We start from the raw sequence: 13,859 nt of genomic DNA on the forward strand, positions 1-13,859 counted from the left end.
TGCAGAGATAGCCAATCTTAGAACATAGGCTTGTATTCGGATTCTTACCATCAAAACCTAAAGAAAGGACTATAACCAAAATTGGAAAATGGAAGTCGTTTTGTCAGGCTGATGTTACAAGAAAAAAGAAGGGGAACTAAATAAAGTTTACAGTAAATAATGCAATATTGCAGTGCAGGAATGAATGTGTCGAATGGATTTATGTCTTTCTACATGAACTAAGGAATGTGCTCTTCAGACCATTAGGGGGCATCACAATCATTGACCAGACCTCAATCACAAGACAATAAAACTTTCACACTCCTTATCTATGAACTGTTCCAATATTTATGGCAACAACCGTTTCTCCCCTTCCCATAGTTTGTTTTGCTTCACGTCACTTGTCTTATCTATTGCATTAATCCTGTGTCTTGTGCATAAATGTGTGACTCTTCAGATTGTGTTTTTCTATGCCCGATGAAGAGACCTGAGTAGTCTCGAAACCTTGCAATCTGTTACCTTTTAATGGCCAACTGAAAAGATGGTATCAACTACTGAGGACTCTCAAATTTTAATATTTTATGTAGTATTAACAACCCAGTTCTCGATCTGTCTTTTTCTACACTTCAATGAACTGATATTTAATTTTATTTTTTCCAGGTTTTTAGCGATGCCTTATTCAACAGGGCTATTTAAAGCCTTGCATGGCTTTCCCCCATTTACCCCTGAAGAAGCTGGTTAACCCTGAGATACAGATGAGGCTTCTTTCCTCTTATGATCTCCATCATCCAGGCTAAAGGTAGGTATTAGTGATTGGCATTCGTGCTCGGCCCTGCTCAATAATCGATCAACCATTGGGGTGCTCGATCGAGTAGTGCAGAGTATTGTGTGGTGCTCGAGTCTTATCCAAGTGCCACACTGAAGCAGGGTATCCCCATGCTGAGAGTTCAGAGACTCCTCTGTCATGGTCAGCTGGACTCTGTGAGCTTTAGAACTCAGGAGACAGAGCGAGAGAGACAGTCCGTTGGAAAAATGCTCGAGTTTAACATTCACTTCCATTGTTATTCACATCCGAGCAACCTATGGGCTGGATTTGAGAACAGAGCTCTTGAAAATATTAGTTCTGGATCAACACTAGTCGTTATACATGTACAATGAATGTTTGAAGCTATTGTCTGACCATTATGGTCTTATCTATGCACTTCTATTTTGTGTTTTTGTAAAAAAAAATTTTTACATTACTTTATTCAGTGATATACCGTATTTTTCGGACCATAAGACGCACTTTTTTCCTCCAAATTTGGGAGGAAAGTGTGGGGTGCGTCTTATGGTCTAAATGTAACATGTGGGGAGGGGTCAGCGGCGGAGTGGGATCGCACTCCCAGGAGGCAGGAAAATGTCTTTGCTGCAGGATTCCGGCACTGTGGAAACCACATAGTCCCAATGCTTAAAGTGAAGGAATATTCATTAGCTGCTTCCCCGCCCACCTGTTAGCGCAAAGCAGTGGGCGGGGAGCAGCAAATGAATATTCCTTCACTGAAACAGCGGACCCACATGGTTTCCCAAGCGCCGATTCCTGCAGTGGCTGGGGAGATCGTGTGTTCGGTGGAGGAGGGGGCAGGAGCAGGGTGCCACAGGAGGAAGGGATGCCGCATACCTGACAGCACAGCCGGAATCCTACTGATGCGGAGTGCTCCCGTATAGGACCTGTGTGAGGTCATGAAGAGGGCGGGCTGGAGCATCACATGACAGCAGAGCCCTCCCTCTTCATGATGTCATCACAGGTCCTGCAGACACCGTGCGTCAGAGGGGGTGTGCTTGGCTCCTGGGCATTTCTCTACTCACATCATGGGTAAGCATTAAAGGCACTGTCTCTCAGTTTAGTGTGCAATGTCACTATGGCAGCCCTAGGGACTTTTTTCCATGATAGGCGTCTGACAAATCTGACTTTCTTTTTTCTTCATTTCTTGTGGTAATATGTGCATTTGGGTCAGCATAATTATTGATGTGCATTGGCTTTAAAGAGTTTTTCTGTAATTATTATGGCTGATAAGGTGAACTGATACCTTTATGATTTAAAGTGCCTTTTTTATTACCATGATGATATTCACTATGTACATGCATTTATGCCTTGGATACGTGTTTTACTAGGGTCATTTTTCCTTTCTTTCTTTATTAAATATTTTATACATATATAGTACAAAAAATATTTCAAAGATTTTTGATACCGTATAACTCCCAGCATGCCATAGGGATCTTAAAGCAGAACTCCAGTGTTCTTTTTCAGTGCTGGACTTGTGCTTTAACTATAAGCCCTGTGCCCCCATTCTTATACTCACCCTCCAGCGTCTTTATATAGTACTTTACAGACACCACACTGGTCCAGCACCATCTTCTACCCATAGCTTCCAACATAATAACATACTATTATATATAATAACACCACATATAGTATGTTATTTATGTTATTAAATATTTTACTACATTTTTTGCTTCAAATATTTTTTCCCTATTTTCCACATCTAAAACATGGGTGCGTCTTATAGTCCGAAAAATACGGTATATTTAAGATGCTTATTTATTCATTAATGTTACTAGATGACTATTTTTAGACAAGAAAGTTTCTTACTTTTAGCTGTTATGTAGGTATTTTTCCAGCTTTCAGGCCATTTTAAATGTTTAATATTAGGGACTTTAACCCCTTCCTGACATCAGACGTACTATCCCGTCGAGGTGGGGTGGGCCCGTATGACCACCGACGGGATAGTACGTCATACGCGATCGGCCGCGCTCACGGGGGGAGCGCGGCCGGGTGTCAGCTGCCTATCGCAGCTGACATCCGGCACTATGTGCCAGGAGCGGTCATGGACCGCCCCCGGCACATTAACCCCCGGCACACCGCGATCAAACATGATCGCAGTGTACCGGCGGTATAGGGAAGCATCGCGCAGGGAGGGGGCTCCCTGCGGGCTTCCCTGAGACCCCCGGAGCAACGCGATGTGATCGCGTTGCTGCAAGGGTCTCCTACCTCCTTCCTGGCTGCAGGTCCCGGATCCAAGATGGCCGCGGCATCCGGGTCCTGCAGGGAAGGAGGTGGCTTACCGAGTGTCTGCTCAGAGCAGACACTTGGTAAGCCTGCAGCCCTGCACAGCAGATCGTCGATCTGGCAGAGTGCTGTGCACACTGCCAGATCAATGATCTGTATTGTCCCCCCCTGGGACAAAGTAAAAAAAAAATTTTTCCACATGTGTAAAAAAAAAAAAAAAAAAAAATCCTAAATAAATAATAAAAAAAATATATATATTATTCCCATAAATACATTTCTTTATCTAAATAAAAAAAACAAAACAATAAAAGTACACATATTTAGTATCACCGCGTCCGTAACGACCCAACCTATAAAACTGCCCCACTAGTTAACCCCTTCAGTAAACACCGTAAGAAAGAAAAAAAAAAAACGAGGCAAAAAACAACGCTTTATTACCATACCGCCGAACAAAAAGTGGAATAACACGCGATCAAAAAGACTGATATAAATATCCATGGTACCGCTGAAAACGTCATCTTGTCCCGCAAAAAACGAGCCACCATACAGCATGATCAGCAAAAAAATAAAAAAGTTATAGTCCTGAGAATAAAGCGATACCAAAATAATTATTTTTTCTATAAAATAGTTTTTATCGTATAAAAGCGCCAAAACATAAAAAAATGATATAAATGAGGTATCACTGTAATCGTACTGACCCGAAGAATAAAACTGCTTTATCAATTTTACCAAACGCGGAACGGTATAAACGCCTCTCCCAAAAGAAATTAATGAATAACTGGTTTTTGGTCATTCTGCCTCACAAAAATCGGAATAAAAAGCGATCAAAAACGGTCACGTGTCCGAAAATGTTACCAATAAAAACGTCAACTCGTCCCGCAAAAAACAAGACCTCACATGACTCTGTGGAGCAAAATGTGGAAAAATTATAGGTCTCAAAATGTGGAGACGCAAAAACTTTTTTGCTATAAAAAGCGTCGCTGGTTTCACACTTGCGTTTTTGTCTGCAGCGTTTTTTGCACAAAAAACGCATGCGTTTTTTCCCTATATTTAACATTGAAAACGCATGCGGTTTTTTTCTGCATGCGTTCATTTTCAGAAATACAACCTGCAGTATTTTCTTGCGTTTTTAAGCACATGCGTTTGTTTGCGTTAAAAACGCATGCATTTTTATCGAAAAAAAACAGAAAACACACTGAAAAGCCACCCACCACCATCAAGGTGATAAAGGGATCCAAACCCTAACCCTAACTCTACCCCTAACCTCACCCCTAACCGTTTAATGAACATTTTCTGACAGTCATAGTGCCACGTATTTCAGTGCCACGTATTTCAGTGCCACGTATTTCAGTGCCACGTGTTTCAGTGCCACGTATTTCAGTGCCACGTATCACGTATTTCAGTGCCACATATTTTAGTACCACGTATTTCAGTTGCACGTATTTCAGTTGCACGTATTTCAGTGCCACGTATTTCAGTGCCACGTATCACGTATTTCAGTGCCACGTGTTTCAGTGCCACGTATTTAAGTGCCACGTATCACATATTTCAGTGCCACGTATTTCAGTGCCACGTATTTCAGTGCCACGTATTTCAGTGCCACGTATCACATATTTCAGTGCCACGTATTTAAGTGCCACGTATTTCAGTGCCACGTATTTCAGTGCCACGTATTTCAGTGCCACGTATCACGTATTTCAGTGCCACGTGTTTCAGTGCCACGTATTTAAGTGCCACGTTTCACGTATTTCAGTGCCACGTATTTCAGTGCCACGTGTTTCAGTGTCACGTGTTTCAGTGCCACGTATCACGTATTTCAGTGCCACGTATTTCAGTGCCACGTATTTCAGTGCCACGTATTTCAGTCACGTTTAGGGTTAGGGTTAGGGCTAGGGTTGGAGGTAAAGTTAGGGTTGGGGCTAAAGTTAGGGTTGGGGCTAAAGTTAGGGTTTGGATTACATTTACGTTTGGATTAGGGTTGGGATTAGAATTATGGGTGTGTCAGGGCTAGGGGTGTGGTTAGTGTTACCGTTGGGATTAGGGTTAGGGGTGTGTTTGGGTTAGGGTTTCAGGTAGAATTGGGGAGTTTCCACTGTCCAGGCACATCAGGGGCTCTCCAAGCGCGACATGGCGTCCAATCTCAATTCCAGCCAATTCTGCGTTGAAAAAGTAAAACAGTGCTCCTTCCCTTCCGAGCTCTCCCGTGCGCCCAAAAAGGGGTTTACCCCAACATATGTGTTATCAGCGTACTCGGGACAAATTGAACAACAACTTCTGGGGTCCAAGTTCTCTTGTTATCCTTGGGAAAATAAAAATTTGGGGGGCTAAAAATCATTTTTGTGGGAAAAAAAAGATGTTTTATTTTCACGGCTCTGCGTTATAAACTGTAGTGAAACACTTGGGGGTTCAAAGTTCTCAAAACACATCTAGATAAGTTCCTTGGGAGGTCTAGTTTCCAATATGGGGTCACTTGTGGGGGGTTTGTACTGTTTGGGTACATCAGGGGCTCTGCAAATGCAACGTGACGGCTGCACACCAATCCATTTAAGTCTGCATTCCAAATGGCGCTCCTTCCCTTCCGAGCTCTGTCATGCGCCCAAACAGTGGTTCCCCCCCACATATGGGGTATCAGCGTACTCAGGACAAATTGGAAAACAAATTTTGGGGTCCAATTTATTCTGTTACCCTTGTAAAAATACAAAGCTGGGGGCTAAAAAATCATTTTTGAGAAAAAAAAAAAAATTATTTTCACGGCTCTGCGTTATAATCTGTAGTGAAACACTTGGGGGTTCAAAGCTCTCAAAACACATCTAGATAAGTTCCTTAGGGGGTCTACTTTCCAAAATGGTGTCACTTGTAGGGAGTTTCAATGTTTAGGCACATCAGGGGCTCTCCAAACGCAACATGGCGTCCCATCTCAATTCCAGTCAATTTTGCATTGAAAAGTCAAATGGCGCTCCTTCCCTTCCAAGCTCTGCCATGCGCCCAAACAATGGTTTACACCCACATATGGGGTATCAGCGTACTCAGGACAAATTGCACAACATTTTTTGGGGTCCAATTTCTTCTCTTACCCTTGGGAAAATAAAAAATTGGGGGCGAAAAGATCATTTTTGTGAAAAAATATGATTTTTTATTTTTACGGCTCTGCATTATAAACTTCTGTGAAGCACTTGGTGGGTAAAAGTGCTCACCACACATCTAGATAAGTTCCTTAGGGGGTCTACTTTCCAAAATGGTGTCACTTGTAGGGAGTTTCAATGTTTAGGCACATCAGGGGCTCTCCAAACGCAACATGGCGTCCCATCTCAATTCCAGTCAATTTTGCATTGAAAAGTCAAATGGCGCTCCTTTCCTTCCAAGCTCTGCCATACGCCCAAACAGTGGTTTACCCCCACATATGGGGTATCAGCGTACTCAGGACAAATTGTACAACAACTTTGGGGGTCCATTTTCTCCTGTTACCCTTGGTAAAATAAAACAAATTGGAGCTGAAATAAATTTTGTGTGAAAAAAAGTTAAATGTTCATTTTTATTTAAACATTCCAAAAATTCCTGTGAAACACCTGAAGGGTTAATAAACTTCTTGAATGTGGTTTTGAGCACCTTGAGGGGTGCAGTTTTTAGAATGGTGTCACACTTGAGTATTTTCTATCATATAGACCCCTCAAAATGACTTCAAATGAGATGTGGTCCCTAAAAAAAAATGGTGTTGTAAAAATGAGAAATTGCTGGTCAACTTTTAACCCTTATAACTCCGTCACAAAAAAAAATTTTGGTTCCAAAATTGTACTGATGTAAAGTAGACATGTGGGAAATGTTACTTATTAAGTATTTTGCGTGACATATGTCTGTGATTTAAGGGCATAAAAATTCAAAGTTGGAAAATTGCAAAATGTTCAAAATTTTCGCCAAATTTCCATTTTTTTCACAAATAAACGCAAGTTATATCGAATAAATTTTACCACTAACATGAAGTACAATATGTCACGAGAAAACAATGTCAGAATCGCCAAGATCCGTCAAAGCGTTCCAGAGTTATAGCCTCATAAAGGGACAGTGGTCAGAATTGTAAAAATTGGCCCGGTCATTAACGTGCAAACCACCCTTGGGGGTGAAGGGGTTAATAAAATGTAATTATTTTGCTGTGCCAGGATTGTGATGGTGTATATTCTTTTACTTATATGTATGTGTGTTTGCGCTAGAGGTTTATCTGACTACAACCATACAAAAAGCTGCCTTAAAAGTTTAGCCTAAGAATGAAATACATGTCATTACCTTCCCAAGGGTAAATCCTATAATCTTCCAGAGATGCTGTAGTCCAACCACAGGTCCTTGCAGATAGTTAAGTACAAATGTCCAAAGGATGTGGAGTAATCCTGTGTCTACAATAATTCCAGAGTTTCGGGCAAGGGATGTTTTACCCGTCCCGGCCGGTGGCAGGTACCCCCTTGTCCCGTAAATAGTTCCTGGCGTTGGACTACAGCATCTCTGGAAGATTATAGGATTTACCCTTGGGAAGGTAATAACATGTATTTCATTCTTAGGCTAAACTTTTAAGGCAGCTTTTTGTATGGTTGTAGTCAGATAAACCTCTAGCGCAAACACACATACATATTATTAATCAGAGCCCTTTCTTGAGCGCAACATTGGACAATTTATGGTAGTTGTGTCCAGGTTTTGCTGCAAGAGGTTTATTAGAAAAATTCTTATGCAGCGCCCTTAATCATTGTTTGAATCTATATTCTTTTACTTCAATATACCTTTTTCTTCCCTTCATGTGCAATGTGCTGTACAGACCACAAGCAGCTGCAACAGATTATTCCCAACAGTGAATGTCATCCCCTATTCTGACGATTGGTGGTGGGATCCAACCTCTTAGACCCCCAATTGATCTGGAGACCAAGGCTCTGAAATACATGGTTTGCTCCAGACTTCTCCATTCATTCTTAATGGAACGGCCAGAAAAAGCTGAGCACTGATCTGTGCTGCCATCAGGCAATCCTTTAGGAAAATTGTGTGTTGCCACCAGACGAATTCAGATGGACCATTTCAGAACAAGTTCTCAGGATCCAGCGTTCGGATCAACTCAAAACAGTTTAAAAAAAAAAAAACAAGCTTTAAACATTGAAATAAAAGAAAACTATATCAAAATCCAATAATGACACAGAGATGGCTTACTCTTCTGTATTTTATTTCAGACAAAAATACGAGAGAGAATTACTGTACATTATCTTGAAAATCCTATAAACCTCATCAAGGTTGGCACACTTTCATAAAACACCAAGCTTTTAAAAATTCAGTAAAAGGGATAAACAAGCTCCAAGTAAAATCATCTCACAGCATAATGCGTTCCTAACATGAGCAGCAACCTATGTTTATTATCACACACAAACACGACAACTTATGTCACACAATCATTCATCTGGAAAAGGATTAGCTATATAATGCATTAGGCAAGAATGTAAACCTCCATTTTCATTTTTTTTTTCATTAAAGACATAAAAATAAGCAACTGCAAATGGGTATCTTTGATCCCTCTCATAAAATATGGCTCTGTTATAAACACGTTAGTAAATCACAAAATAAAGTTGAGCATTCTATTACACAATATAAGAAGAGGAAAAAAAAAAATCACATCTTTGGAAGATTATTGCTCATCCTCCCAATCCTGGAGTGATAAATGTATGAAAATAGTTATTCCCTCTCTGCAAGTACAACCAATGGCCATGTTTTAAAGGATTACTATTCTATAGTAGGTAGGGCTACAGTGTACATAATGGCGTTGGGTTTCAGGTAAATATATGGATAGTGGCAAATAACCCGTTAAATCCTAGACAAAAGTGTATCGGATTCTTATATACAGTGGGCACAGTCATTATTGTTGGCAGGAAAATGGAGCCTACAAGCCCGTCTGGGAGTTGTGATATGAAGCATGTGGCATTTCAGAAGTCAAGCCCAAGTATGATCATGATTTCCAAAGACAAAAATTAATTCTTCTTGATATTTATTTCTCTTAGAGGAGTCGTTAAGTTTCTAAACAATCAACATAATGGGACATCCTTAAAACAAAGCTTGGGAGTTACTTCAAAAGTGAGTCTACAATGAGCGGCAAGCGGAAACCATCATCTTTTAAAAAGTGCCCCACAAGAAATTTAGCTATTGTGCTTCCTGTGACACCAAATTTAGTTCAAGTTTTAGTTTCTACAAATACCACATTTTATCTTCGAAAATCTTCACGTGATCCTACTCCTGGAGGAGCATGACGGAGCCACCTATACAGGACACATCTTCAGAGCACGTAAATCTACAGCTTATGTTGTGGGACACCTATCAAGCCAATGTCCAGACATCCAGAGTCTTAATACAAGGCCTTGAATCCAGAACACTTTTCACAGTTGCCAAAATGTACGAGGAGGCATCGTCCACTTTGAAGGTCTACTCTGTACCGTCAACATTGGCTCAATATCAGAACGTGCTACTCACACCATGTATGTGTCCTTTACCCCTGAGTACTGTCCAGCTTGAACAGAGGAAGAGATCAGTAGAAAAATACTATAAGTCTGAGAACCAACCTCAGAACACAGTTGCTATATCATTAATAAAATATCAGAAAGCAGTGATTGTCTATGCATAGCCAAAAGAGAAGATCCCTACGGGCTCAATTATTTGATACTTGATCACTAGAATAAGAAAGAAGAACAAAACATGGGTCAACATGTTATGTAGATCACACCAGAAACCCCTATGTTGTAATATATTGTAGCCTAAATGTCATTGAACACAAACACCGACGTAGAAAGTGTGCTGGTAAAACACAAGAACATGGAGAAACACATTTTTCTACATAAAAAACCCATAAGTTTTGATTTGTTAGTGTTACAAATAATATCCATTTAGTCATTATAAATTACACAAGCTCACGCAAAGCCTACAAGAAGGTCTAGCTATATACCCACAACATACATTAACATCTAAAAACCAGACCCACTTCTTCTACCTCATAAATAGAATATTAACAAAATGGTCCATTAAGACGGGTAGAAGGGTACAAACAAACGCAACGACAAAACAGAGAAACACAAGAAAAACCAACACAGATCTTGGCTAGAGATTGGAAAAAAAATTAAAATCTATAAAAAAAATACCTAATGCTTTAAAAAGATATTCAAACATAAAAAGTGTACCCTAAAAAAACCTAGAAATAATCTAATAGAAATAGTGTTCTCTCCCAGAGACTCAGGAACTGCTGCTGTGTAATATACTTCATGGGTTCCATTAAACCCTCTGTTCCCTTGAGAAGTATTTGGTTAGGGCTGGTCCTCTTGATGTAGGGGCAGGCTTTTTGAACTTCTTAAGTATCTGTAAAAATAAGGGGAGATCTAAATTAAGGACCAACCAAATACATATGAAATAATTTTACAAGTCAAAAAAATAATCATATGATAATGCTATTTACAGGTCAGATTTGCCTGTTTTCATGTTATTCTTTGGAAATGTAGGCATAACAGACTTGCGTTGGGTAGTACTCTACCTGGGGTGTGCATAACCACCCAACCCCCTCCCCTCCAAAAAATAGAAACTGAAATACAACCATTTACTTAAAACTATGTTAATACGTTTCCATCGATCAGTATAACTGTACTGAGGTCTAGTATCTACTCTAAGGAGCAAAACCAGGACCGCAGACAAAAGACTAATGCCTGATCTGAACCTGGGCCATCCATAACTTGGTCCACCCTTAGTCACAAGTCCTCACTATTAGCAAAACGCATTCTCAAGAGTAATACCCAGCATGGCGGACTAGGAGATATAAAATAATCTTGGTATGATGGGAGTCTCTTAAAGAATAATCATTTACCCTTTAAATTGCCTGCAGCTCAGCAGGGTTTCTGGTCCTGAGATTCCCACCAATTGCTCAGAAGACCTCGGAGAAGTTCACAGCTCAGTAGGCAGGGTGTACAGCTCCTGACTGAGCGAACGATCGGAGGGGAGTGTGGAATCGGCTAAAAGCTAAAGACTTTCTACCGACTCTGTCCTCCTCTCTGTGCACACTCCGGTTGGAGCCATGTACTCCCACAAGCAGAGCTGGGCACTTCTAAGTGACTGATGGGGGAATCAGGACCAGGGACCCCACTGATCTGCAAGCAATTAAAGGGCCTAAAAAGGTATAAAAAAACAAAAAGTCTCAAAGTTTAGTTATTCTTAAAGGTTACACTTTATAAAAGTTTGAGAAACACTTGTGTGCTCATCATGACAACCAGCAGGTCTATGCCAGAGGGCATTTTCAATCAGGAATTACCGGTAGATCATTAACATAAAAAGGTTCAAGAAAGACAAATCCCTCCAATTCATCAAACTATTCTGCAGCGATTAATCCCTGGATTAAGGATTCGTTTCTATACACGCAAGACAGGTAGCCAAACACAACGAATAAAGAAAGAGCTACAGATGTGTAGAGCAAGCATAACCCAATTAACATGAAACACAATACAAAAAATATATCTCTATATGTAATACATCGGCATATATTGTTCTGCTAATTTTTGTGTAACAACTCATTTCCACTATTCTAACATATACAACAGGTAATTCTGATACTTATAGACATCCCGGCCCCTAATAAACTTTTTTTTTTTTTTTTCATAAATTTAGGGAGTTTATAGTACTTTCACATTGATGGCTTATCCTTAGGATAGGTCAATAACCTCTTCACAACCTTGGGGTTTTCCATGTTAGCGTTTTCGTTTTTTGTTCCCTATATTTTTCGATCAATATGGCCATGTGAGGGCTTGTTTTTTGCAGGAGGATATGCACTTTTGAACTACACCACTGGTTTTACCATATTTTGCCCGGGAAAAAAAAAATGCGATGAAATAGCAAAAAAGTGCAATTCCACCATTTTTCTATTAACATGTTCACTAAATGCTAAAACTGACCTGCCATTATGATTCTCCAGGCCATAAAGAGTTCACAGATACCAAATATGTATAGGTTATCATATATTTAAGTGGTGAATAAAAAAAAAATCCCAAAATTGCAAAAAAAAATAAAAATTTGGCACTATCTTTCGAGACCAGTAGCGTCTCAATTTTTTGGAATCTGGGGCTGGGTGAGGGCTTACTTTTTGCACACCAAGCTGATGTTTTTATTGATACCATTTTATGGTAGGTATGTTTTGATCACCTGTTAGTACATTATATTGCCATATTGCGGAGCAAAAAAAAAAAAACAATTCTGGAGTTTAGATTTTTTTTCTCGTTGCGCTGTTTTACAAGTAGGATTAATTATTTTTATATTGAAGCAGACAAAGTACGCCTGTGCCGGAGCGTGAAGACCAGAAGGGGACGTCATCCTATGAAGATGGGAGGCCCCGGACCGTGACGCCCACCGGATCGGACCGCCCCTGGGTGAGTATAATCTAACCTCTTTTTCTCATCTTTTAGGATACATCGGGGGCTTATCTACAGCATTACAGAATGCTGTAGATAAGCCACTGATGGCGGTGGGCTTAGCTCACCCTCGATTTTAGGGGTGACAAGTTCCCTTTAAACATAAAAAAATGTAAAGTTTGTCTTTCTTTCCACTTTTCAATTACTCTGGATATATACCGTCAGTTGGTAATTAGGTTATTTTCTTTGAGAGATGTTAGCATTATCCTGCTTTCTTATGGCAGTCATTTTTGCAAATGTGACAAAAGAAAAATCTACCATATTGGATCCATCAAAAACTTTGGCTACTAGAAAGCCTGTTGCTAAAGTATATACTGGACAACAGATGATTTTTTTTTTTTTTTTTTTTTTACTGTAATAGCAGTTAGACTGGAAGCTCTGCCAGAGGAAGTTGTAGCTATAGTGAATCGGTCAGCAGGTCTTTGCTACCTTATCTGAGAACTGCCTGATATAGGGAAAGAGACTCTGAATCCAACAATGTATCACTTATTACTGGGTTCCGTCGTCGTCACGTTGTCACGTCCGTCACGGTCCGGGGCCTCCCATCTTCATAAGATGACGTCCCCTTCTGGTCTTCACGCTGCGGCTCCTGTGCAGGCGTACTTTGTCTGCCCAGTTGAGGGCAGAGCAAAGTACTGAAGTGCGCCGGTGCTGGGCCTCTCTGACCTTTCCCAGCTCCTGCGCACTGCAGTACTTTGCTCTGCCCTCAACAGGGCAGACAAAGTACGCCTGCACCGTGAAGACCAGAAGGGGACGTCATCCTATGAAGATGGGAGGCCCCGGACCGGACCGTGACGCCCACCGGATCGGACCGCCCGCGTGAGTATAATCTAACCTCTTTTACTCATCTTTTAGGATACATCGGGGGCTTATCTACAGCATTACAGAATGCTGTAGATAAGCCCCTGATGCCGGTGGGCTTAGCTCACCCTCGATTTTGGGGGTGACAGGTTCCCTTTAACTCCGAGATGAGGTCTTCTAATCTGTGAATATAAATTATGGTGTCCAAAAACTGGATATTCAGAACTATGAATGCATTTTCTATAAACTAAACATTAGGTACATCGACGTTCCTCATCTTAAGTCTCCAGTCAGATGGCCGTATTACTCATGTGAAGACTGAAATGCAATCCTCGGACTGGCCGGCGGCTCTCCTGACCGGAGTGTCACAGCATATATTTCTATACAGCTCAGGTCAGGTAAGGAGAATCGACGGCCAGTTTATGCGATACAAGAGTAATATGGCCGTCGGACTTCTCCCTTATTGTGAAGGTACATCGTTACATCTCATCTGCATCCAATAACTATTTATCCTACTCATTCCTGTTCTATGGAGAGAGATGTGTGGGCAAGCATAGCTTCCCACACAGGTCTGCTTCTCC

The 13,859-nt window shown here is 40.8% G+C and overlaps 1 protein-coding gene across 14 annotated transcripts in view; it reads right to left on the reverse strand.

Annotated features, from left to right (window-relative positions):
- Nucleotides 1-13,859, reverse strand: part of ASPH (aspartate beta-hydroxylase) — a 221,653-nt gene that overhangs the window by 89,995 nt on the left and 117,799 nt on the right. For 8 of the 14 annotated variants that reach the window (XM_077270558.1, XM_077270555.1, XM_077270561.1 and 5 more), the window contains one exon: nt 8,526-10,387. The exons of the other annotated variants lie outside the window; for them this stretch is intronic. In XM_077270558.1, coding sequence (XP_077126673.1) covers nt 10,380-10,387 — 8 coding nt within the window. In that variant the 3' untranslated portion in view covers nt 8,526-10,379. Of the gene's footprint in view, nt 1-8,525; nt 10,388-13,859 lie in introns of those variants that run through there. 14 annotated transcript variants of the gene reach the window in all.

The sequence above is a fragment of the Ranitomeya variabilis genome, chromosome 6 (assembly GCF_051348905.1).
Source record: "Ranitomeya variabilis isolate aRanVar5 chromosome 6, aRanVar5.hap1, whole genome shotgun sequence".
In the NCBI taxonomy this organism is placed as follows: Eukaryota; Metazoa; Chordata; class Amphibia; order Anura; family Dendrobatidae; genus Ranitomeya; species Ranitomeya variabilis.